At 44.4% G+C, this 27,512-nt stretch overlaps 1 protein-coding gene across 1 annotated transcript in view; it reads left to right on the forward strand.

Moving 5' to 3' along the window:
* The window catches only part of TBC1D22B (TBC1 domain family member 22B), an 80,505-nt gene extending 65,682 nt beyond the window's left edge, over nucleotides 1-14,823 (forward strand). The window contains exon 13 of the mRNA XM_043591280.1: nucleotides 12,823-14,823. Coding sequence (XP_043447215.1) covers nucleotides 12,823-12,951 — 129 coding nt within the window. The 3' untranslated portion in view covers nucleotides 12,952-14,823. The remainder of the gene's footprint in view (nucleotides 1-12,822) is intronic.
* Nucleotides 14,824-27,512: the final 12,689 nt, after the last annotated feature.

Consider the following 27,512-nt stretch of genomic DNA (forward strand, 5'->3'; position numbering starts at 1 on the left):
ATCCTCTCTCTTTTACTTTGCAATAATTTGTATACTTACAAAATGTTGCAGAAATAGTAGAGTTCCCAAATAGCCTACCCATATCCGCTTAATGTTTACATCTTATATTCCGTACTGTGATTAACCAACCAGGACGTTCAGGTTGATAAAATATTAGCAATCTACAGACTTTATTTGAATTTGACCAGTCTTCCCATTAATGTCCTTTTCTGGATGAGGATCCAATTCAGGATCCTAATCTGGGACAATTCCTCAGTCTTTGTCTCCCAGGACAAAATTTTCAAAACTCTTGGAGAGTACAGATTCGTTATTTTGTAGACTGTCCTTTAACTTGGGGTTGTCTAATGTTTTCTTATGACGGAACTGAGGGTCGTGCCTTTTGGGGAAGAAACCACAGAGGCGATGTCTGTGTATGAGGAGGTAGCTGGTGTTGGCAGGTCTCATTCCTGCCGCCTTCGATCGCTTGACTCAGGGGGGCCTCCTGAGTCTCTCCCCTGTGAAGTTACTATTTTCCCTTCGGTAATTGGTAAGTATCTTTTGTAGAGACAGTCTGAGACTATGCAATTCTGATGTTTCTCATCATTCTTTCGCCCACTTTTTAACATTCATGAATGGCTCTTGCCTGTAACAGTCGTTACTGTGATGTTTGCCTAATTGTGATTTTCTATTTTCACTGCTTCTATATTTATTAATTGCTATTCTAACCTAAGGGAGAGCTGTCCCTTCTCTCCCATTTATGTATTCGTGTATCTATTTATATCAGTATAGATTCACAGGTATTTATTTCATGGGCTATCTGACATTGTCATTATTTTGCTGTTCAGGTTGTCCCAGCTTTGGCCCTTGGGTTCTCCTTCAAGTTGGCTCCTATGTCTTTTTGATCCCATCATGTTTACCTTTTTAAAAAATGTTTGTTTGTTTGTTTTGAGAGAGCATGAGCCAGAGAGGGGCAGGGGACAAAGAGAGGGAGAGAGAGAGAGAGAGAGAGTGAGGGAGAGAAAATTTGAGCAGAGGAGGAACAGAGAGAGAGGGAGAGAGAGAGAATCCCAAGCAGGCTCTGAGCTGTCAGCACAGAGCCCAACACAGGGCTGAAACTCATGAACCGTGAGATCATGACCTGAGCCGAAATTAAGAGTTGGAGGCTTAACTGACAGAGCTACCCAGGCACCCCTGATACCATCATTTTTAAAGCACTTCCTTACTTTCTGGTGCCATGAGATGCTCCCAGCTTATATTTTCTTTGCCTTACCTTGCAATCAAGCATTCTCCAAGGAGCCCTGGTTAAGCCAGTTTTTTGCCACTAAAAAATATTCAGAAGTAGCATGATAACTTTGGAAATAAGATTGTAAGGAAAGCATTTATGTGAAGTTCAAACTTCTGATGTCAGGTCACTGGTTGTAGATGGAGTATTGACTGAGAAGGAACATGAATCTTCTGGGTGGTGGTTATGTATGTAAAAATTGTCCAGCGGTACACTTAAGATTTGCGTAGTTACTGTGTACAAGTTATGCCTCACTGCAAAAAACAAAAGAGATTGACAGCAGAGTGCATGATAGGACAAGAGCACATGGTTCAGTTTGCTGCAAGGTCACCATTGAAAGGTGAAAGTGCAATAACACTAAATACAACTAAATACAACCAATATGGGGCGCCTGGGTGGCGCAGTCGGTTAAGCGTCCGACTTCAGCCAGGTCACGATCTCGCGGTCCGTGAGTTCGAGCCCTGCGTCGGGCTCTGGGCTGATGGCTCAGAGCCTGGAGCCTGCTTCCGATTCTGTGTCTCCCTCTCTCTCTGCCCCTCCCCCGTTCATGCTCTCTCTCTCTCTCCGTCCCAAAAATAAATAAACGTTGGAAAAAAAAAATTAAAAAAAAAATAAATAAATACAACCAATACACTAAAATCTCCATACTAAGTAGACAGTTGACTGTGTAAAAATCACCCAAAACAAAATGGGTAAATGAGTCCTTTCTCACATAGGAATCTTGGTATTGAGTGCGGATCTTGATGTTATTTGCATCGTGGGGGCTAGAAGGGCAAAGGGTGACCCTAGGATTCAGGGCTGCTGGCTGTAGGGTTAGTGGCCGTGCTAGAGGCTGTGTGATGCCGACCGAGGGTGTTGGGGACGGGAGCAGTGACGGTGGGAAACTGTGGCAAAGGGGAAGCTTCAGTGGTGGTCAGAGAGAGCGAGATCTGCCTTGGATGTGAGCGCCCTAATCAGAACCGGCAGGTCTCCTATGTGGCTGTGCACCTGCTGAGGGAGGGATTGGGGCTTCTCTCCCCAGCCGTGAGCCTAGAGAGAGTTCTGTCTGCCCAAGAGTTCTGTCTGCCTGTCCGCATCTCTTGTAGCTGCCATAGGCACTTGAAGGAGAAGGTGAGCAGAGGGGACTGTCTGGGGACCTAGGCTGAGCAGGTGAGAGCTGGGAGGCCTGCTGTCCCACTCAGCCCTTCCCAGCGCCTGCCCCTGGCCCACACTTTGCTAGGTGCCGTCTCCCTGGCGGTGAGGAGCAGCCCTGCCAGGGTAAGAGGTTGAGGGGTGGGGGGAGGGAAGAGGCAGAGAGAAGGCAGTGTGGCCGGAGTGTCACAGGGGGAGGGGTGGTGCCGCAAGACCTGATTGTGGAGAAGCCTGTGGAGAGATTGGGCTTGACCCTAAATTGGGGAGGAAATTTCACCCCCATCCCTTGTTGGACCAACAGCCTCCGTCCTAAAGCCTGGCCAGGGATGTCTGGGCCTTGACCCATGCTGCTAGCTCTTTGGAGATGGAATGAAGAGGGGTGCCTTGGTCCCACCCCACAAGGCCGGCAGAGTGAACTAGGGAGTCACAGGGGTATACACGCCACCGTGAAGTGACAGAATCATAGCAGTGACAGTGGACTCTCCCGCCCTCTGGCCAAGGCTGAACCTGGCACGTTAAGTGAGCCTGGAGAGCCACAGAATTTGGTCGCTGGAAGACATCTTTATTCCTGACACCCAGTGGCAGAAACACCGTCAGGGCAGGCTGTGGGCGTCAGACTCTGGGGGAGACTTCCCAGAGCAGGCGTGTCAAACCCAGAAGGGCAGGAGATCATTGAGTGAGTTCTGTGCGTGAGGGAACGTGGGCCGGTGCACCACCCCATAATCACAACCAAAACCAAAGGAGTTGCCGGGGCGAAGGAGTGGAGCACCTCAAAAATCAGAACTTCAGTGTGCATTGGAAGGATATGAGCTATGCTGACATGTGGGTATTCAGGAAAAAACGTGTGCAGAGCACTTGTACAGGCCCGCGGTGGTTCCCAGTGGTGGGTGCAGCTCCCTGGAGAACCGGAGGTGAGTAACGTCGTCTCTGAGCACTCTGGGGACACCTGGTAACTATGGACAAAGAGGACAAGTAGGTTCCCAGCAGCGGTGGCATGCACGGGACCTTTGATCTGATTTGCTCCATCAGCGTCAGTGACCTGGAGCAGCCAGCGACGCTAGAAGAAGTGAATGTAGTAGAGCAAGTCCAGGTTCAGGGGAGCGACCCTGAAGACACAGTGGCCGTGGCCTTCACACCCCCCCTCCATACTGCAGCACGGCCACCCTTACTGGCCTGTCCATCACGGTCAAGCTTTTGTGATCCCTACCCCAGCTTTTCACAATGGACGTACACTTTACACTGGGGTTTTGTTCCTTGGAGCTCACGGTGTGCAAGCGACAAGAACTGGGTGGCAGCTACCCTGGAGAACACCCATCTGCCGGGGGGTTGTAAACCAGTGACTTGTGGCCAGCTCCTGAGCCTGGCGGCGTCTGGCCTCCAGCCCCACCCAGGGTGAGCTCCTGGCTTTGTTTTCTTGAATCACTGATGATGAGAAACTAACATTTTGTATTTTGTAATAAACTCGTAATTTATATTAAAAAAAGAAAGAAAATTTGTACTGAATGAAGTAACCCACAGGAAGCCTGAAAACTGTTCCACTATGAATAACGTATCTGGGAAAAGTGTATGTGCCTGAGTCAGAGAGAACAGGCACCTGAGTGAATGGCTGCTCCCTCGTCCCACAGTCTAAACAGTCATCTCAGGAAAAGCAGCATCTGTGAGAGCCCAGAAGGGCATGGGACCCCACAAGATGTCAGGGCCAACAAGGCCTCAGAGGTCTCAGAACTGATTTTGAGAAGCACCCCGCAGAGGACTCTGAGGACTAATAATCAAAATTCCTTTACATAAAATGGGGACCAGCAAGGGAGTCCGTGGGGCCAGCTGATGCCTCTAAAGCAAGGTGGCAGCTGATCCCAGAATCCCGTGCCTCCATCCTACAGAAGAACACCTTGGAGAGACTCCTATTCTGAAAGCGTCTTCTGTAGGAGGTAGGTCAGAGTTGTTCAGTTCAGTAGTGCTAAGCCTATAAGATGCTCGTGGCCTAAATAGAAACTAAATGCAAATAAATCCCTTGAATCAGATGGCATCCACCCACCACTTCTGCAGGAACTCAAGGGTAGGATTTTGGAGCATTGGCCAGTGCAGGCCTCATCTTTACAGACATCCAGTGAGTTGTCGGTGTGAATCCTGCCCAGAAGAAGGGTTCAGAGGGAGCCCTGGGAACTGAAGATCTTTCACCCACAGCAAGCTGGCGTGAGAAAGGGCACGATCCCTAGACATAACACAAGCCATTGAAGAACTCAACCCGGCCTTCTCTGATGGGAAAGTTGCTAAACACACTTTGGGAGAAAACCAGTGAATAAGTTTGACTCTCAGAAAGTTTACATACAAGGACATGGTTTTGAAAATTTTTATTGTAACCAGGGGAATTGGTTTGCTAACTCACTGATTCTCAGAATGGGGGATTTGTTTTAAAGAACTGCTTATTTGACTAGGAAAATATTTTTACATGCCTGAGTACACTTTACATTTGCAAAGGATGTTCCAATATTGCTAAGTGATTCTACACACAGTATCTTATTTAATAGTGTATGTTTTATGGGGTCTTTAAGTTCTTTTGCTGTTAATTACTACACATCCTATCTTTGGTTGTGCTTGGCTCTTATCACTGAGTAAAATCAAGCAACTGTTCCACATTTCCTTCAAACAGCGTCTGCCATGACTTCCTTTCTTTTGGTTCCTTCTATGTTATGCCCCATTTCTCTTCTTATTCCAGGGCAAGTGCTGAAATATATAGTGGTTATGAGCACAGGCTCTAGAGCCAGATTGCCTGGGTTCAAATTCCAGCCCAGTACCACTCTGTGCCCCTGGGCAAATTCCTTAATCTCTGTGCCTCAATTTCCTCATCTGTAAGGTGGAGATAATATTATGTATCTCATGGAGTTGGTGGGAAGATTAAATGAGTTAATACAGAGTGCGTAAAGCGTGTAGAGCCCCATCTGGTGTGTAGTAAGTGCTCAATAAATGGTAGCTGTCGCTATAATGATTATTCTTGGTGTTCTTGCTCTCCACTTCTTCCATCTATTGGACATCCTCTAAGAGGTTTCCCCTATACCTTTTCCTTACAGGGTCTCTTTGGCTATAACCTCTATCCCTTCTCCTTTGACCCCCTTATCTAATTGTTGCCTCCCCCCTACCCACCATGGCACTAATTTCTTTTCTGCCATATTCCTTTTCCTTTAGGATCTGTGGATTCTCAGCTGGTATCTAGGTCAGGTTGTTTTCTGCTATTTTAGCCACTTCCAACTTTTCTTTGGTCCCTTCCCATTAATTTGGAACTCCTCACTGCTGCTTGCCTCATAAGCTGTCTTCTCATGGCTGCAGTGTTTCATCTGACTGCCTGTCATGCTTAGTGCTCCCATGGGCTGGCTTTGTAACAAATCTTCAGTTATTCCCCGCTCCAACTTTGTCTCTTCCCTATCATTAGATAAAAGCCCCTGACTTGTGATTAACACCTTCTTCCCCCAGCCATTTGGTTTCTGCTTCTTTTCTATTAGCCCAGATTTATCAATGCGTTGGGCAGGGTTTCCCACTGTTGCAGCACTGTGCGAAGGAATGCAGTTCCTAGACATAGCCACTAGGTGGCAGAGTGCTCCCTCTCGATGCCTTACTGCCCAGGGGGCATCCGGGGACGTTAACTTGTGCGGTGTTAGAATTATTTCGAGGTTTACCGGAGGTTTCTAGCAGGGTTAGAGGCATTGGAAATTATGGGTAGGTTCTATCCCAGCAAGGAATATTCCCATCTAGAGATATTACTCTTTTGTTGTTTATCAATTGTGCACAGGTTGTAATCATTATAAAAAAAATTAGAAACACCAATAAGCAAAAAGAAAAAAGAACTAGATGCCTGAAGTTGTGCCACACAAAGGTGCTTTATTTTCTTCCAGATGTTTCCCCACACAGATCTCCACAAATACGTACTGTGTGTATATAGCCATTAATGCAACCATTTTATAACTTGTTCTGTAACCTCTTTTTATCACTTTACAAAATATGGTGGATGTCCTATCATGTCAAAAACTGTAAATTCCGCCATGTTTATACCTTTTACACATCACATGAGTACATGCTCATACACAAACTGCGAAAACATTAAAATAAATTGGCTACAAGCTATTTTTATTTTATAGATTTATCTTAGTTTATGTAATGAAAGGTCTCTCTCTGTGTAACATCTAGGGGTTTCCTTCCTTAGGATCTCACCATGAGGCCGGCATCCCAAATATGCTTTGATTCCTGTAGAGCTTTTTAATCCCCCTAGAGGTAAGCCCACACCTGATTGCCCACTGGAATCACTGGGAAAGTGTGGTTACCAGGTCCCATCCCAGGGCTTTAGAATAAAAAAACTCCAGGGATGAGGCTTGGGCTCAGGTTTTTCTAAGAGGTCCTGCAGTTGATTCAGCTTTTGCAGCCTGGTTGGAACCGCCTGGCTGTGATGACAGGACGAACCCAAGGGTTTTTGTTGAGGCTCCCAAGTTCCCAGAGTCTGCTTGCTAATATTCCGGATGAGGCTAACCAAGTACCAGTCCTTCAGCTCCCCTTCCGTGGAAGGCAGGGGTTGGTTCTGAGTCAATGAAATGTGTCCTCAAGAAAAAGGATAACAATTTGACCTCACCCAGCAGGCTGATTGAAAATGGGACTGAAATTCTATAATGACAAAAGCAATTTGAACCAAAAAGAAGAAGAAGAAAGGAAGGAAGGAAGGAAGGAAGGAAGGAAGGAAAAGGAAAGCAAGAAAAAAGTCTTCCAATGAATAAATTAAGTTAAAAATTTAATGTTAATATTAATATGGATACTTGGGTGTTAAACTTACCTCTGAAGGAAAGTATAGTAAGAATTCTTTTTTTTTTTTTTTTTTTTTTTTAAATTTTTTTTTTCAATGTTTATTTATTTTTGGGACAGAGAGAGACAGAGCATGAACGGGGGAGGGGCAGAGAGAGAGGGAGACACAGAATCGGAAACAGGCTCCAGGCTCCGAGCCGTCAGCCCAGAGCCCGACGCGGGGCTCGAACTCACGGACCGCGAGATCGTGACCTGGCTGAAGTCGGACGCTTAACCGACTGCGCCACCCAGGCGCCCCAAGAATTCTTGTTGACTGTGGTGTGAATCAAGAGAAAGGCAAGCTACAAGAGTAAACACTTTCATTTAGGGTCTAAGTTTAGAAGTCAGGAGATCCCAGGGTGCCTGGGTGGCTTAGTCAGTTAAGCGTCTGATTGTTGATCTCAGCTCACGGCTTGCGCGTTCAAGCCCCGCCTCTGGCTCTGTGCTGATGCTGTGGAGCCTGCTTGGAATTCTGTCTCTCCTTCTCTCTGACCGTCACCTACTTGTGTGTTCTCTCTCTCTCTCAAAATAAATAACATTTAAATACACACACACACACACACACACACACACACACACACGAATTTAAAAGAAAGAAAAAAGGAAAAAAAAGTCGGGACCCCTAGACATGAATGGAAAAAAATTTTCAGTTTTATTTTCGGTAACCCCAAAGTCAAAGTTGGCATTTCCTACATTAAAAAATGTAACCAGGAAAGCACAGTAATATTAGCGGTACCTTCCTTTGTCACTAACTGCAGGTATTTTCATATCATATTAAGTTGTTACAGATATCTGAATACATTATGTTCATTGCTACTTTGAAATAGTGATAATTATTTAATCTGCCATTAGATCCTGTTACAGAATATATTAATAAAGTACATATACAGCAGTATCCTAAATTTGTTTAAAAATATTTTGATAACTTTCAATTTAACGGGCCTCCTTCATGGTACTATGTATTAAATTTTATGTATTTAAAAAATCATAATTCTAAGAAGGGATCCATAGGCTTCTCCAGATAGCCAAAGAGTCTGAGGTATAGAAAAGGTGGGGACCTCTATAGTAGAGAATCTGCCCAAATTAGAATAAAAGTAGACTCCCTGAGGGGCACCTGGGTGGTTCAGTTGGTTAAGTGTTGACTTCGGCTCAGGTCATGATCCCACAGTTTGCGAGTTTGAGCCCTGCATTGGGCTCTGTGCTGACAATTCAGAGCGAGGAGCCTGCTTCAGATTCTGTGTCTTCCCCTCTCTCTGCCCCTCTCCTGCTTGTGCTCTCTTCCTGTCTCTCAAAAATAAATAAACATTAAAAAAAAAAAATAAAAAGAAAGAAAGAAAGACCTAGAAGAGAGGCCAAGACATCCCAGGGAGAATCGTTAACCATGAGAAAAGCGCCCTCCGGAGACATTAGGTCAGCTAATAGTGTATTTAAATGCAACATTAGCATCTGGGTGGGTTGAGTGAATATCATTAACTGGTTGAGTAAGCTGTCTGATTGAATGAATTTCGGTAACAACGATGGGATAGTAGAGGGTGGCTAACCTACAGGGTTTGGGGAAGAGAGAAGGAGGTTGATGGCAACCAGGATGGGGGTTGGGGAGGAGGGTTGAACATATGTAGAGAAGCGTATAGGCTGATTCCTTTCTCAGTGTGTTCGTCCTGTGCATTCACCACCATGTTGACTTAAGGCTTTGAGCTCTCTTCTCAGGCTTGGAAATCTCAGGGAAAAGGGTTATGATTAGAGAACTTTGTTTAGTAAGAGTACTCAGTGCTGGTGGAGATCTACAGAAATGAGCATTTTTCTGGAATGCATTTTCTGAATGAGCGTTAAATACCTTTTAAATGTTCATGTTCTTTGACAGTAATTTCAATCCTAGGAAGTCAGCCCATGGAAATAATCTAAAATATGGCTCTATGCACAAGGCTATTCATTGTAATTTCATTATAGTGAAAAACCAGAAATAATTAAGTACTCAGAGCAGGAAGATGTAAAGTAAATTTGGTGCATCTGCATCGTGAGAAATTCTTTAGCCATGAAAATATTTACAAGGAGTTTTTAATATCAAAGGAAATGCTTATGACAAATGCTAAATAGATTCAAAATTATGTAGATAAAATGTTTCAACTATGGAAAGTGTGCAGAAAAAGGAGTGGAAGGAAATATGCCAAAGTGTTTAAAAGTGACGTCCTTTTGGGGCTCTTGGCTGGCTCAGCCAGTGGAGCATATGACTCTTGATCTTGGCAAGAGAGAGAGAGAGAGAGAGAGAGATTGGGGTCATGAGTTCAAGCCCCACATTGGGTGTAGAGTTTACTTAAAATTTGTTTTAAGTTTATTTATTTATTTTGAGAGAGAGAGAGAGAGCACAAGCAGAGGAGGGGCAAAGAGAGAGAGGGAGAGAGAGAATCCCAAGCAGGCTCCTCACTGTCAGCGCAGAGCCTGATGCGGGGCTCGAACTCACAAACTGCGAAATCATGACCTGAGCCTAAACCAAGAGTCAGACACTTAACCGACTGAGCCACCCAGATGCCCCAAGAAATAAATACTTTATTTTATTTTATTTTAATTTATGTTTATTATTTTGAGAGAGAGAGACAGGGCATGAATGGGGGAGAGAGAGCAGAAAGAGAGGGAGACACAGAATCTGAAGCAGGCTCCAGGCTTCGAGCTGTCAGCACAGAGCCCGATGCGGGGCTTGAACCCACGAACCGGGAGATCATGACCTGAGTCAAAGTCAATACTTAACCGACTGAGCCACCCAGGCGCCCCTGCCCCCATAAATAAATATTTTAACAAAAAAATTAGCTTCGTCTTGGTTATGAAATTACGGGTGATTTATTTTCTGCTTTTTTACTTTTTACTAAACAAAACTACCACAGAACACGTATTACTAAAGAGAGAAAGTTCTACCACCCGAGTAATGCATCAACACTTTATTGTAAAAATTGAAAACACAGAGCCCAAAAGATACAGAAGTATAGCGGGAAAAAAAGTGAAGGTCTCTCATCCCTGAAGGTAACTACTGTTGTTTACCACCTCACCTTCTAAATTTTTTGTATACATATGTGCATATACAAATATATTGTGTTTTCTCATTTACCTAAGTGGGATCGTCCTGTATTTTTCTACAACTTACTTTTCTTTCGTACTTGTAAAATTGTCTTTGTTATCTTTCCACCTCGGTGCACCTAGCGCGGCTTCATTTGTCCCGTGTGCTGCCGTGTGTTTCACGATGTGGATGACCACTGTTTATCCAGCGATTGATTCCCCACTGTTTGAAGCAGTGGTGCATGCCGGGAAGACCCTCCTGCCGGACTGTGAATATTTCCCTAGGACAGGATACAGGGGTGGAGTTGCTGGATCAAAGACCATGTGCATTTCTGATTTTGATAGCTACAGCCTGTCTTTGTTAAGATGATATAAGCTTGTCCCCTGTAACCAAGACCCTAGAATAGCAGTGGCTTAAAACCAGACCGTTGTTTACTTCTCCACTGTTCACAGTCTTTCAGCATAAGCAGTCGAGGGCTGACATCCCGGCTCCAGTGTGGCAGGGACTCAGATGTCTTCTGTCTTCTCGCTCTGCCGTCTTCAACGCATGGCTGTAATCTTATGGTCTGAGTTGACTGTTTCCCCTCCTCCACTCACACCCACTTTCTGGGAAGTGGGGAGGGAGAGGTTTAGGGCAGAACCAAGAACATACACTGTCCCAGAACGGGGCTCTTAAACAGTGCTGTACCACAGGCAGCTTTGTGCACAGCTGAGTTTCTGTTTCTAAAGGAAGAAATCTCGTAAAAGATATGCAAGACCTTTCCACTAAAAACTACAAAACATTGCTGGGTGTTCAGAGCAGCTAAAAGCAAGAGTACTCACCGCATGTGTGTTGGGCCATAGGCACTCTGCCTGTTACCTATTCATATTACTCACCTGTTTCTCTATTTGGTGGTTTTCTTATTTCTCAGTGATTTGTAGGCACCCTTTTTGGTTATAGATATTAACCTTTTGTCTTTTATAGGTGTTACAAATATTTTCTTACAGTCAGTTTCTTTGTTTTTTATTAATTTTATTTTTTTCAGTTTACATCCAAATTAGTTAGCATATAACTTATAGTCAGTCTCTTAGATTTTAACTTGGTTTTCGGCACCTTTTGACATTTTGAAGTTGTATGTAATCGAGTCTGCCGGTCTTCTTGTGCCTCTGGGTTTTGTCTTGCTACTATTACTTTTATAATCAGAAAAATAAGACTATGCAGTTGATGGGGCACCGAGGTGGTTCACTGGGTTAAATGTCTGACTCTTGATTTCAACTCAGGTCACGATCTCACAGTTTATGAGAGTAAGCCCTGAATCTGGCTCTGTACTGACAGCATGGAGCCTGCTTAGGATTCTCTGTCCTTCTCTCTCTTTGCCCCTCCCGCTGTCCATCTTCTGTCTGTCTGTCTCTCTCTCTCATAATAAATAAATAAAATTTTAAAAAAGAAGAAGAAGAATATCCAGTTCAAAAAGAGACACAGGGGTGCCTGGCTGGCCTGGTTGGAAGACCATGTGACTCTTGATCTCGGGGTTGTGGGTTCAAGCCCCACATTGGGTGTAGAGATTATTTAAGAATAAATAAGTAAATCAACTTAAAAAAAAGAGAAAGAAAAACAACATGAAGCAGCAGCAACAACATGGGTAAATAAATTACAGAGAAAACCTCACATTCGCTTTTTATTCTGTTATCCTCTTTAATAGGGTGTCTCTATGGGAACTGTTAGAGGGACCTGGGCTTTGAGAACTGAAGAGGATTGAGGTAGGCAGAGGGGAAAAGGAAAGGTATTCCAAGTGAAAGGAACCAAGTAAACTAAACCACGGAGGCACAGATAAATCTGGCTGAAATGGGCCTAGCTGGACGAGGCATGTATACTGGGTTAGTAGGAAAGGAGCTGGACCAGTAGGTTGAGGACAGGACAGTCTTTGGAGAACAAGGAAGAAGCTAAATATAGTGATTACAAGTGAACACTCGATTAGGAGAAATATGTCAAATGCATAAGGTTATGCATTTATGAATATGAATAAGTGAGGGTTTTTTTAATAAATGTTATTTTTAAAGGAAGCAAATTAAGTATCTAACAAAAGATAAATGGTTGAGTACATTTGGGTATAGCTACATACTAACCCTGAGAATAGTCAGCTTTGAAGGCTGCATGGAAAGACACTAAAATTCTAGAGAAAGAAGATGATTAAAAAGCATAAAATCATAATTATGATTACAGCTGTTTAAAGAAATATGCGTGTGAGAAAAAGACTGAAAAGCAGTACTTGGAAATGAAGAGAGTATGTTTGGATGATGAGGGAGATTATTTTTCTCTTTTAAACATCCTTATTTGTCGGTGTCGTTCTCTGTTTATAATATTGTTCAAAGAGGCAGGTGCTAGTGGATATCGGAAAATTAGCAGAGGCTTTTCAGGGCTTTCTGAAGGTGAACTGGGGGCCGGGAGATGTGTGCTGCTCTGGAGGGGGGAGCCCGACCTTGCGGGATGTGTGTGATCCAGGAGGAAGGGACCCCGTCCCAGGGCCTGCTGGTCCCCTGGTCTGTAGTCCCGGGATGATAAAAACGTCTTTCTTGCATTCCAGGGTCTCCTGATGCTGCTACAAAACCTACCTACGATCCATTGGGGCAACGAAGAGATCGGGCTACTGCTCGCCGAGGCGTACAGACTGAAGTACATGTTTGCCGATGCCCCCAATCACTACCGCCGATAGGTGCTGTCTCCCCAGGGGGGACCCAGACTGTCCCCATCTCTGATGGCAATCTGATCACTGTGGCCACTGTGCGAGCCGTGGACTCAGGCCAGGAACCACTCCTGCTGTAAAAAGCTCACATCCGCCGCCCAGGTCTTAACTCTTTGGCGTGCCTGTCCACCACTCCATGTCTCTGGATATGTTTCTTGGACCACTATCAGTATTCCATGACATGTGGATGGGCCCAGCTCTGGGAGAGGACAGGAAAGGAGGTACAGGGTTGTCTGCCCCTTTAAAAGAAACTGGACAGAAGAAGGGGAAGGCTCAGGGTCTCAACTCACATTGTCCCTACATGGACGGACTGTCTCTTGCCTCCCGGCCCCAACTGATGCCGTTGCTTTTTGTGACATGGTTTCATTTGATCACAGGTCAAAAAACGCCTTATGTTTTCAAAAGACTCCTGGCCCCTCCCCCTCCCCTCCCTCCCTGGTTCCTAGCCCTTCCCCCTCTGCCCTCGTGTGAGCCGGTGAGGGGCAGTTTTAGACTGTTGTTCTCAGATAGAGGAGGCACTGATGCTTATAAGTCTGGGAAGAGGCCTACACCCAAGGGCTAGGAATTTTAGTTTTCCTTTTCTCACCAGATGTCTGTATGTGTGCCTGCGTTCGTGTGTGTACGTGGGCATCCACACCCATCGGCATTTAGTTACGTGTCCGAATTCATGTGTCCAGACCAGCCCTGTCACGACCCGCTGGGAAGGGCCCCTCGGTGACCAAGTATATAAGCCTCCCTTGAGACGGATCAGGGCAGGGGGAGGGAGAAGGGGCTTTTTACCTCTCCAAACCCTTTTTCCATGATGACCCACTCCAAGATATTATGTGTAAATTGTGTTATTATGTATATGGGTAAAGATGTACAAATATACGTCCTCTTTGTAGCAGATATGATTTTATATTTATAATGTGCATCAACATGTGAAAGCAATCTAGGTCACTAGCACAGATGACGTCGCCAGGCAGGTGGGCCCAGCGCCTCCAGGTCGGTTTCTGGGCGCCCCCCTGTGAGGGAGCGGGTGGGCGTCTGCCAGAGCAAGTGGCGCTGAGCAGATGGAGCTGCTGTGACAACCAGCGGTGGCCGTCCCAAGCGTCAGCGGCTGAGTTTTTCTGTCTCCCCCTCTCCCCACCCCTCCCCGGGTCTTTGTGGAGCGTCAGCCCCACTCCTTCCCCCTGTTGGGCAGACAGAGCCCCCCTGCCCCCCACCCCTCACCCCTAGCCACCTCCCAGAGAGCATGTTTTCAGCCCTTCCCTTTCCCCAGGATGCTGGGGGAGAGCTTTTGTTTTTCCGTTTTAAGTCAGCGTTGTATTCAAGACAGAAGCTGTGACTGACTCATCAGTGCCAAGGAGAAAGGGGTTTCCTGTGTCTCCCTGGGGTTGAGGGCTCTTCTCCGAGAGAAGCATCCAGCGTCCCCCACTGTCACCACCATACCCCACACCGCTCATGAGATGCGTGAGGTGTGTTTGATTTCTAGAGTTCCGTAGTGGAGAGGCGGGGGGGATGGTGGCAAGGAGCCGTCGTCCTCTTGGGAAGCCGGTCAGTGTCCCCAGTGGGTGACGCCCTTGAGTCTCCGCCAGTGAAGCTCCACCACGCTGGCGTGTTACATTTCTCATCTGGAGCTGTTTCTCAGGCATTCTTCCCAACCTTCTCCTGTTCCCCTTCAGTGTGCCTCAATAGTCTCCTTCACAGAGCAAGAGGGCGGTGACCCTCCCTCAACCGGACTAATTAAAGAAAGACACTTGTGTTCCCAAGTGGTGGTTTTATTTTTTTAGTTTTTATGTTTGTATGGAAATTGTGGATAAAGTGAAAGAATTGTAAATAAATAGTGTATTTCCTCCTCCACTGCTGATTTTTCTCCCATGGATTTGTGTAACCTGGAACCTAAGGCGTGCCCTTTGGTCAGGTTTTTCTTGCTGATGCCAGTAAGGATGGGGGACACATTTTCCGTAGGGCAAGCCGGGGATCGACAGAGAGTCAGAAGGCGGTCTCGGAGGATGGCGCACCGACTCTGCGCTGGATACTGTGGACAATACAAAACTGAGCCACATGGTACCTAACCACGGACATTTACAGAGCACCTCGCCATACGCCAAGTGCTGTGAGAAACACTTGGATGGTTTCCTCACCCAGAACTTCTCCCTGGATTCATTCGAGAGTGTTGCTTGGTTTCAGCAGTTAGGAGCTGTCTTAGGGTCAAATGCAGCAACACGCTACAGGAACCCAGACATAACGGTGGCTTACACACCAAGGGAGCATACCTCCTGCCTCACATCAAAGTCCAAAAGTAGACCACCCAGGGCTAGGATGATGGGTCTGTTTCACAGAGTCTTTAGGAATCTGGACTCCGCCTCGCGGTCTTCACCGGGGAAGATGGGGCTGCCACGCCAGCCACTGCATCCACTTTCCAAGCAACAGGATGGATAAAGAAGGGACAGAGAAAAGGGAATGAAAAAAAAATGTGTCAGCAGTATCTTAAGGAATGTTCCAGAAAGCTGCCCCTTAATACCTCCTTTTACAACTCGGGGAGCGGAACTTAGTCCCACAGTAGGTCACACCTCGTTGTAAGGGAGGTTGGAGGAATAGTCTGTTCCAGGCGGCCATATGCCTGGCTCAAAATCAACAATTTTTTGCCCTCAGTAGATACACATATCTTAAAGAACCTGAGAGGAGACACTTACCATTTACGTCCCTCCTTCATTCCTCCGCTTGATCTTAGCCAAAAGGCCGAGAAGCGATTCCTCCTTCATTCCTTAACCTTCAACATCCCCTCTGAAACTGTGATTTCCCTTCTGCCTGAAAAACTTTCTCGAGAAATTCTCTTAGTGTTCCTTCATCTGAGAATGGTCTTTATTTTGCCTTCAGTCCTGAATATATTTTCTCTAGGTATAGTTATTCTGGCGCTTTAAAGATGTCGTTCCACTGTCTCTTCCACAGTTTCTGATGAGAAATCCACAGTCATTGAGATCGCTGTTCTATATTTAATTCCATTATTTTTCTCAGACGGTGTTTTTAAAAATTGTGGCAATATGCACAGAACATAGCTTGCCATCTTAGTCATTTTTAAGTGTACAGGTCACTAGGGATAAGTCCATTTGCATCGCTGTGCGACCGTCACCACAACTCGTTTCATCTTGCAAAACTAGAACTCCGTCTCCATTAAACGACAGCTCCCCATTTCCGCCTCCTTACAGCCGGCAACCACCATTCCACTTTCTCTCTGAATTTGCCGACTCTAGGTAAGTTATGTAAGTGAACAATACAGTATATGGGGTTTTTTGATTGGCTTATTTTACTTCGTAATGTCCTCAAGGTTCACCTATGTTGTAGCATGTATCAGAATATCCTTCCTTTTTTTAAAAAAAATTGTTTATTTTTAAGAATGAGAGCGTGAGCATGGGAGGGGCAGAAAGAGAGGGAGACACAGAATCCCAAGGAGGCTCCAAGCTCTGAGCTGCTAGCACAGAGCCCCATATGGGGCTCAAACCCACAGAATGTGAGATCATGACCTGAGCCGAAGTCAGACACTTAACCGACTGAGCCACCCAGGCGCCCCATCCTTCCTTTTTTTTAAGGCTGAATAATATTCCAACACGCACGTGGGCACGCACACACACACCATATTTTGTTTCCATCCGTCAGTGGTCTTACATTTTTTGGCCATCGAGAATAACGCTGCTGTGAACACAGTTGTGTAAATACTTAAAGACCTTGCTTTCAGTTCTTTGGGGTACATACCCATAAGCAGAATTACTGGACCATACGGTAATTCTATTTTTGATATTCTGAGGAATATGTTTTTTCTCAGACTGCTTCTAAGATTTTTTTTTTCCCTTTGGGTTTCAGAAGTTTGATAGTGTATCTGAATTGTGGATTGTTTGGGGGGGTTATTTTTGTTTTTGGAGCTTTGGGGGTTTTGTGTGTTTTTTGGTTGTTTCGTTTTGCTTTGTTTTGCTGCATTTATCCTACTTGGGATTTGAGTTCCTTGAATCTATAGTTGTATGCCTTTCACCAAGTTTGAGAAGCCTTCAGCTATTATTCTTCAAATATATATGTATTTTTCCGCACCAGTCTCAATCCTCCCTTGGGACTCTAATGATGTGAATGTTAGACCCATACTTCCTCGGGTTCTGTTTTATTTTTTCACTTTTTCTCCTTTCTGTTCTTCAGATTAAGAACTTTCTTTTTGTCTGTCTTTAAGTCCGTTGACTCCTTTTCTGTCATCTCCATTCTACATTAAGCCCACACAGTGAATTTTTTTTTTAAGTTTATTCAATTTTGAGAGAGCATGAGTGGGGGAGGGGCAAAGGGAGGGGAACAGAGGATATCCAAAGCAGGCCCTGCACTGACAACAGTGAGCCTAATGCGAGGCTTGAACCCACAAACTGGGAGATCATGACCTGAGCTGAAGTCAGACAATCAACCAACTGAGCCACCCAGGCATCCCAAGCCCGTATAGTGAATTTTTTTTAAGTTGATTTATTTATTTATTAGCGAGAGAGAGGGAGAGACAGCGCATGAGTGGGGGAGGGGCAAAGATAGAGAATCCCATCAGGTTCTGCTCAATCAGCACAGATCCCGATGCGGGGCTTGAACTCACAAACCGTGAGATCCTGACCTGAGCCGAAATCAGGAGTCAGACGTTTAATGGGCTGAGCCACCCAGGTGCCCATGAATTTGTACTTCAGGTATTGCAGGCTTTGGTCCTAATATTTCCATTTGATTTTTTGTGTGTGTGTGTGTGGTTCCTGTTTCTCTCCTGAGTTTTCCCTTCATTTCAAGTGTGTTTACTTTTACCTCATGAAGCATAGCTGTAATACCTGTTTTACATTTTTGTCTGGCATTTTTAACATCTGTCTCATCTTGGGGTTGACATCTTTCAATTGGCTTTCCTCATAAAAATTGACCACCTTTTCCTACATCTTTGAATGTTGAGTAATTTTGGACTGTATCCTGGACATTTTGAACGTTATATGTGAGAGTCTTGGTCTTAACTAAAATCCCCTAGAGCAAGGGTCAGCAAACTATGGCCTGTGGGCCAAATCCAACCCTCTTCCTCTTTTATAAATAAAGCTTTATTGAAACACAGCAATACTTATTCATTACCTCTTGTTTTTGGCTTCTTTGACACTCCAGTAGCAGAGTTGAGTAGTTGTGATAGACTGTATGGCCCACAAAGCTTAAAAATATTTTACTTGCTGGTCTTTTATGGAGAAAGTTTGCTGATCTCTGCTCTAGAAAGCACTGACTTCATTTTGCTTTGTTTTAGTAGGCAACCCAGTTAGGTTTTTTTTTTTTTTTAAACCACTTTATTGACAAATGATTGACATACAAAAAACTATACATATTTAATGTGCACAACTTGGTAAGTTTAAGATGTGGCTGTTTTTTTGTTTTTGTTTTTGTTTTTTAATTTACATCCAAGTTAGCGTATAGTGCAACAATGATTTCAGGAGTAGATTCTTTAATGCCTCTTACCCATGTAGCCCATCCCCCCTCCCACAACCCCTCCAGCAACCCTCTGTTTGTTCTCCATATTTAAGAGTCTCTTATGTTTTGTCCCCCTCCCTGTTTTTATATTATTTTTGCTTTTCTTCTGTCGATGGACATTTGGGCTCTTTTGTACTTTGGCTATTGTTGGCAGTACTGCTATAAACATTGGGGTACATGTGCCCCTTCAAAACAGCATACCTGTATCCTTTGGATAAATACCTAGTAGTGCAATTGCTGGGTCATAGGGTAGTTCTATTTTTAATTTTTTGAGGAACCTCCATACTGTTTTCAGAATGGCTGCACCGGTTTGCATTCCCACCAGCAGTGTGAAAGAGACTCTCTTTCTCCGTACCCTCACCAACATCTGTTGTTACCTGAGTTGTTAATGTTAGCCATTCTGACAGGTGAGAGGTGGTATCTCATTGTGGTTTTTATTTGTATTTCCCTGATGATGAGTGATGTTGAGCATTTCTTCATGTGTCGGTTGGCCATCTGGATGTCTTCTTTGGAGAAGTGCCTATTCGTGTCTTTTGCCCATTTCTTCACTGGATTATTTGTTTTGGGGGTGTTAAGTTTGATAAGTTCTTTATAGATTTTGGATACTAACCTTTAATCTGATGTGTCATTTGCAAATATCTTCTCTCATTGCATCGGTTGCCTTTTAGTTTTGCTGATTGTTCACTGTGCAGAGCTTTTTATTTTGATGAGGTCCCAATAGTTCATTTTTGCTTTTGTTTCCCTTGCCCCTGGAGACACGTTGAGTAAGAAGTTGCTGCGGCCAACATCAAGGAGGTTTTTGCCTGCTTTCTCCTCAAGGATTGTGATGACTTCCTGTCTTACATTTAGGTCTTTCATCCATTTTGAGTTTATTTTTGTGTATGGTGTAAGAAAGTGGCCCAGGTTCATTTTTCTGCATGTCACTGTCCAGTTTTCCCAGCACCACTTGCTGAAGAGACTGTCTCTATTCCATTGGATATTCTTTCCTGCTGTGTCAAAGATTAGTTGGCCATACATTTGTGGGTCCATTTCTGGGTTCTCTATTTTGTTCCATTGATCTGAATGTCTGTTTTTGTGCCAGTACCATACTGTCTTGATGATTACAGCTTTGTAATACAGCTTGAAGACCGGGCAACCCAGTTAGGTTTAAACGGCAAGTTCTCTCTCATCTTCTGAGGGCCATTGTTCTAGTGTCATTTCAGTTTTTCAGAGGCTTTGCTATGCTACTTTGGGTTTGTTTTCACCATGCAAATCTTGTGCCAGTTCATACACAGAATTGGGATCCCCTCTCTAGCTGGCTTCTTTCTGGGATTCCCCCTTGTACTCTTTGGTTCCCTGGTGCTCTGTTTCCTAGTCAGCCGGAATGATAGTGTTTCTCTTGAATTTTCTGCTGCCCACACTAGTGCCACCACTGCTGCACGATTTAGTCCTGCCCTTGTGACAGGTCCAGAAGAGAAAAAATTAATTATAGTTCCCCCCACACTCTCTGGCTCGCAGAGACCCTTTAACCAAGTCATCGGGTCAGGGAGATGTGGTTTGTGACATAAGAAATATATATTTGGTCTCTTCCCCCAGTCCCTGACACAGAGCTCCTAAAACCCTTGGAATTGCCTGAGTGATAGAAGCGTCTTTTGTTCACCTTATATTTTGAAGTGACTCATGGTGAGCTCCTGGATAACTTCAAAATGGGTGGCTGGTCATCAGAAAGATCAAGCCATGATTGTAAGCTTGGAACTTTCAGCCCATCCTCATCCTTTGGGGAAGGGAGAGGGGCTGGAGATTGGGTTATTAATCAGTTATGGCTACGTGATGAAACCTGCTTTAAAAACCCTTACCAAAGAGGTTCACAGAGCTTCTGGGCTGGTGAACACATCCATGTGCTAGGAAGAGTGATGCATCCCGACTCCACAGGGACAGAAACACCTGTGCTCAGGACCCTTCCAGACCTTACCTTGTGTACTTTATCTGGCTGTTCCTTTGTGATAGACCAGTAAGTGTAAGTAAGGACTTCTCTGAGTTCTGTGAGCCATTGTAGCAAATTATCAAACCTGAGGAAGGGGTTATGGGAACCCCCTAATTTGTAGCCACTTGGAAAAGACACAAGTGACAACCTGGGGCATATGACTGGCATCTGAAGTAGGGGCAGTCTTTTGGGATGGAGCCCATAACCTGTGGGGTCTGTGCTAGCTCCGGGTAGTGTCAGAATTGAGTTGTAGGACATCCTGTTGCCATCCAGAGAGCTGGAGAATTGGTTGATGTGGGGGAAAAAAAAAACCCCACACACATGGTGTCAAAAGTGTGAATAGAGTAGAAGAAACAAGAGTTGTTTTCTTTTGGGTTTCTCTCATTTTTTTTGCCAGTGCTACTGGGAAGCCACTTAACTGGGACCTAATCTCAAGTCAAAGCTGTGAGAGTAAAGATGGAAAAAAAAAACTTTTTTTTAATGTTTATTTTTAAGAGAGAGGGAAACAGAGCATGAGGGGGGAGGGGCAGAGAGAGAGGGAGACACAGAATCCCAAGCAGGCTGCAAGCTCCAAGCTGTCAGCACAGAGCCCAACGTGGGGCCTGAACTCACGAACCATGAGATCATGACCTGAGCCGAAGTCAGTAGCTTAACCTACTGAGCCCCCAGGCGCCCCAAGATGGAAAATTTTTTAGAAACTTACCCCCTACAGATAGCTTCTTCAAGCTTTGACTCCCTCCCTAATTTCCCTGCTTGTTTACTTCACAGAGTTCTCAGTGTTAGTTTGTCCAGAATTTTTAGTCATAATAAGCAGCAGAGAGAGACTGCAGTGGGCTTACTCCTTCTTGTCTGGCACCAGAAATCCTCCAACCGTCTTTGACCACAACCTACAGTAAAAAACACACTTTACATTGAGCCCAGGACACAGACACACACACACACAAATATGAACAACAAACATTTCACAACAGTACATACTGTTTCTATACATGGTGGCCTGTGACCTGTTTTATTCCATTTTTTTTTTTAATGCTAGGGGTGCCTTGTGGCTTAGTTGATTAAGCGTCCAACTCTGGCTCAGGTCATGATGTCACAGTTTGTGAGTTTGAGCCCTGCATCAGGCTCTGTGCTGATAGCTTAGAGCCTGGAGCCTGCTTTGGATTCTGTGTCTCCCTCTCTCTCTGCCTCTCTCTCTCTCTCTCTCTTTCTCTCTCAAAAATGAATAAACATGGGGGTGCCTGGGTGACTCAGTCAGTTGAGCATCAGACTTGGACTCAGGTCGTGATCTCGGGGTTCTTGGGTTCAAGCCCCACATCGGGCTCTGTGCTGACAGCTTGGAGCCTGAAGCCTGCTTTGGATTCTGTGTGTGTGTGTGTGTGTGTGTGTGTGTGTCTGTCCCTCTCCCACACACGTCTGTCTCTCAAAAATAAATAAATGTTAAAAAATTTTTTTAAAAATGAATAAACCAACAAAAATTTTTTAATGCTGGTTAAGACTCATTACTGAGTGTTAACTTGAGTTTGAAAAACACAACTCTGCGTGTTATTACTGAAATGGAAGAAATAAACCTGCTGCTGGCTAAAATAAGCACATTTCCACAAGTCCTGAATAATAAATGCCACAGCTGATAATGCAGTGAATTTGTTAAGTCGAAAAAGTGTGATGAGAATTGCATTATAACCTTGGATTATAGAACTCAAGGTTCTCCATGTGAGAAACATTGCCACTCTCTCCCCCCCCCCCTTTCCCCAACCCTAGACAAAGGTGAGTTGAATTAGGGATTTTTGCTTTTTGGGTTTTTCTGTAGTCCAAATATAGCCAACTCAGAGTGATAGGATTCAGTTGTAAGTCACCCCAAGCCTATTTTATATTAGCTACCTAATCCCATGTATTACTTGCAAAATAAACAGCCTGAAGCCAACTCTGTCAGAAGAAGAAAACGAGGTAGTAATTATTGATACCTGGTTTCTGCTGCCTCTTGCCCTCCCTCTTATCTGCCTCCTCTTTTCCTCTCTCCCTCTCCCCTTCAGTAAAATCAGATGGGTAATAAATATTTGAAATGGATACTGATCCTGGGCAAGTTAAAGGATGCTTAAAGAAACAGCCGGAGCCGCAACCAGAAAGGAATGTGGTGGTTTCCCACAGCACTACTTTCAAGAACCTCTAAAACATCCACCTTAATTCCTGATCACAATACCTCCAGAATACCGTAAACTCGATGAGTCATTATAAGCACTTCCAAAATATAATAAACTTGATTAAAGGTATCAGAAATATCTTACAAACCCTATACTTAAAACCCTGTTTACATAAGATAGCAGTTAATACACAAGCTGTCCAAAGCAGATGGTGCCTTTTTCCTTCCTCACCTACTTCTGGTTTTCTAAAACATTCCCTTTCAAAAATAAGAGACATATTTCCCTGATTCCTTCAGCACAGAGTCTTACATTTGGGGGTGGGCAGAGAAGAAATAGTAGAATAAATGAGTAAAAGAAAAGGTAGAGTGAATGAGACTGTGGAGCCATTAACCCTACCTCCCCATCACATGCACACGCGCACGCACACACACACACACACACACACACACACACACACACTAAGGCTGGATCACTCCATCTGGGATTTTACCTCCCCTCAGTCACTCTGAATTCCTCCAAGTCTAGAGAACCCATCTGTGTAATCACGGCCCACCCCACCCCCAGGATGACTAAATGTAGCAGTCTATTGAAAAGTTGGCCTGTGATCTCAGGATTAGAGAGACTGAAGGAGAAACACAGGACTTTGCTTGAGATGCTATATCAAGACCCTTTTCTTCTCTGCTCAATCTTTTGAAATCATAATAAAAAAGTTCCACTTCACCTTTATTGAACCTCACACAGGGGAACCACGCTTTAAATCAACCGGCAGAGCCGTGCCCCCAAAATGGACAACGCTTGCTCACATTGGGAACTATTTGCTTTAGACGTTTAAAAAAAAACAAAACACAAAACCATCTTGCTTGGAGATGGGTAATAAAAGTCTAAAACTGATTCAAGGGACTTCTAACTTTATAATAAGCCAATTTAAAGAGGGGGACACATTTTTTTCCATGTCTCTTAGACAAGAAAACATAGAGAAGGCACAGGGAGATAGACTTTATACCTATAGGAGGTGGCTTCTGCAGAAGCTGAAGCTCCATTCTTCTATAATAGTAGCTAACAATTATAGGGTACTTACTCGGTACCAAGCAAAACTATCTTATAGGAATTCACCAGATTAATCCTCATAACAATCCTATAAGTTGAGTGTTATCCTTATCATCACCCTTGTCTTATAAATAGGGAAATGGAGGCTTGAAGAAGTCAAATAACTTGCCTGAGGTCTCATATCTAATAAGCAGCTGAGCCAGGATTAGAACTTGGGCAACTTGGCTCCAACCTCCACACATCTCACTGTCATGCCACAATAGCATCTAATTTCCCACCAAATTAAGGGCTGACCTTTCACAAAATCCACAGAGGGGCCAAAATGTGATCATGATACTCCATCCTTCTATTCCACCTCTATTCCAGGGAGATTAAAAAGCAAGGAGATGGGAGAGAAGAAGAGGAAGAGAAAGCTTTGTTAGGATCATCATTTCAATTCATAAACTTGAATTCTAAAGTCTGCCAGAGTCAGCTAGCTGCCCATCAGAATTCATGTTCCTCTTTCCACGGTGTAGAGTAGTTTCTGTGAACTGGCTGATCAACCAGGGATTACATTTCCCAACATTTCTTAGGTCTAAGTAGGATCATGTGACCAATTCTCTTCAATAAAATATGAGCAGAGAGAATGTAACTTTGGGGACAAGACAGTTAAGAAGCAGGTGTGCCTTCTTCATTCTGTCTTTCCCCTGTGTTGCTTTGTAGATACAGAACACTCCAAGCTCTGGGAAATAGAGAAGCCACAGGATGAAAGAGATCTGAGTTCCTGAATGATTTAAAAAAAAAAATTTTAATGTTTATTTTTGAGAAAGAGAGAGAGCACAAGCAGGGGAGGGACAGAGAGAGAGGGAGACGCAGAATCTGAAACAGGCTCCAGGGTCCGAGCTGTCAGCACAGAGCCCGATGTGGGTCTTGAACTCATGAACCACGAGATCATGACCTGAGCCGAAGTTGGACACTTAGCTGACTGAACCACCTGGGCGCCCCATCCTGAATGATTTAGTGACAGGCTGTCCATAAACCAGGAACACTGCACTGAACACTTACGTGAGTAAGAAATAACTTCTATTGTACTAAACCACTGAAACCCAGGGTTTGTATGTTACAGTTGCTAGTGTTACCCTAATATATAAACAGATTACTAATGACTGGCCAGCAGCACCCCCCTCCCACCTTTCCTGTTCTAGTTCTGTATTGCTGTATAACAAACCACCCCAAAACTAAGTGATTTAACGCAACCATCGTGTTATGCTCACAGACTCTGGGGCAGGAACTCAGGTGTGGTACAACAGGGATGACAATTCAGGAGTCACTATTCCATGAGGTCTGGGGCCTCAGCTGGAAAGACTCAAAGGCTAGGGTTGATTCACCGTTGGGGGCTGGTGTCATCTAGGGGTGCCTTAATACCCATGTGTAGCAGTTGATGCTGGTTATCAGCTGGGACCTCAATTGGAGCTATTGGCCAGAACATCGGCACATGGCCTCTTCGTGTGTTTGTTCTCACCACTTCCTTTTGGTGACTGGGTTCCAAGAGCATCCCAAAAAAGGCCATGTGGAAACTGTATTATCTTTTATGGCATAACATCACTTCTGCTGGTGTCACATGCCCACCTAGATTCCAGGGGAGGAAATATTGATGCCATCTCCCAAGTTAGGAGTGTCGATGTCATATTGTTAAGAGTATGTGGGATGGGAGATCTTATAATCATCTTGGAAAACAGTCTGCCCCACTTCCTTTCCATATTTTTAAAATATTTTTTAATGCTTGTGTTTTGAGAGAGAGGGACAGAGCGTGAGCAGGAGATGGGCAGAGTGAGGGAGGGAGACACAGAATCCAAAGCAGGATCCAGGCTCTGGGCTGTCAGCACAGACCGATGCGGGGCTCAAACTCACAAGCTGTGAGATCATGACCTGATCTGAAGTCGGACGCTTAACCGACTGAGCCACCCAGGTACCCCTCCTTTCCGTTATTTCTTTCCTCCCTTTTCCTTCCTTCTTCTTGCCTTGTGCTTCCTCCTCTTCTTGTTTTCCTTTCTTACTTCCCAAGCCTCTCCACTATCAACTCTTTCTAACACTCCTCAGCTCAGTGTGATTCACCAAAATTGAGCGTATGTAATGAGACAAGTGTCAGATCCACGGATACAGATAACACCCTAGTTCCTCTTCTGCATCCTGCTCTTTCTTTCCTCTCCATTATTCCCTCCTGAGATGGGTATAATGCAAGTCTTCTCAACCTTATCACTATTGGCATGTTGGACTGGATGATGCTTGTTGTGGGACTGTCCTGTGATTTGTAGGATGTTTTGCAGCATCCCTGGCTTCTACTCACCGTATGCCAGTAACACCCCTGCCCCGGTCATGACAATAAGAAGTGCTCCCAGATATTGCTAATTGTCCTCTAGGGGGCAAAATTGCCCCCAGTTGAGATTCACTGTTATAAGGGAATAAACAGGGGAGGTAGAGTTAATAAAATCCCCAAATCTTAGAAGGCAGTATCTCCAAACCATTTTGACCATGCATTCTTAGCAGCAAAAGAAGGTCTGAGCAAAAAGCCCAATATATGTGTATTTATTTATTCATATAAAGTCTGTATCCTCTATGTTGTCTTTTTATGTGAATATAGAATATTCACAAAAATGAACTTTTTTTTTAAAGGATGGGATAATAACCTAGACATCCTAACATATTCTTCCCACAAGCAAATGGGTCATCTTGTGTACTCCCTGGGGGACCATTCCACCTTAGAGATCACTGCTAGACCGTAAGGTGTTCAGCCTTTGGGGTAGATAAGTCCAAGCTCGAGCCATGGCTTCAGTTCCCAGCACTGCCATTTACTAGTTGAGTTGCATTTATTTAGTCAATTAAAATGTCAGGAATACAACTGAAAACCAGACATGACTCTCAAGAAGTTCACGGATGGGGCGCCTGGGTGGCTCAGTTGGTTAGGCGTCCGACTTTGGCTCAGGTCATGATCTCGCGGTCTGTGAGTTTGAGCCCCGCGTCGGGCTCTGTGCTGACAGCTCAGAGCTTGGAGCCTGCTTTGGATTCTGTGTCTTCCTCTCTCTCTGACCCTCCCCTGTTCATGCTCTGTCTCTCTCTGTCTCAAAAATAAATCAATGTTAAAAAAAAAAAAAAAGAAGTTCATGGTGAGAAGACCTTGGGCAACCTAGTAGTCTCAGGTTTCTCATAGGTAAGTGGAACTATGTTGTAGGATGGTGATGAGGATTAAGTAAGATAATATGTGAAAAGCATCTAATACTCATAAGTGGTACCTACTAATTCATTGCCGGGCTGTTTACGATAACGAAAGACTAGAAAGAGGCAAACTGTGTATCATTCAAGGACTGGTGGAAGAAGCAATGGTACATCTGTACAATGGAGTGATCCACGGCCATAAAGGGGAAGAAGGAATATAGGTCCATACTGCTATGGAGTGATCTCCAGGATATGTTGTTAAATAAAACAAACAAGGTACAGGGGTGGAGGAGGGCCAAATAGGTGAGCACAGGAGACTTTTTAGGGTGATGAAACTATTCTCTATGATACTATAAAACATGACACTATGCATGTGCCAAAAACTCATGGAACTTTACATTATGAAAGTGAACCTTAATGTATATGAATTTTATTTTTATTTTTTTTTTTAAATTTTTTTTTCAACGTTTTATTTATTTTTGGGACAGAGAGAGACAGAGCATGAACAGGGGAGGGGCAGAGAGAGAGGGAGACAGAATCCGAAACAGGCTCCAGGCTCTGAGCCATCAGCCCAGAGCCTGACGCGGGGCTCGAACCCACGGACCGCGAGATCGTGACCTGGCTGAAGTCGGACGCTTAACCGACTGCGCCACCCAGGCGCCCCTTTATTTTGTTTTTTAAATGTGTTTATCTTTGAGAGAGAG

This window comes from Prionailurus bengalensis, chromosome B2 (assembly GCF_016509475.1).
Source record: "Prionailurus bengalensis isolate Pbe53 chromosome B2, Fcat_Pben_1.1_paternal_pri, whole genome shotgun sequence".
Lineage (NCBI taxonomy): Eukaryota > Metazoa > Chordata > Mammalia > Carnivora > Felidae > Prionailurus > Prionailurus bengalensis.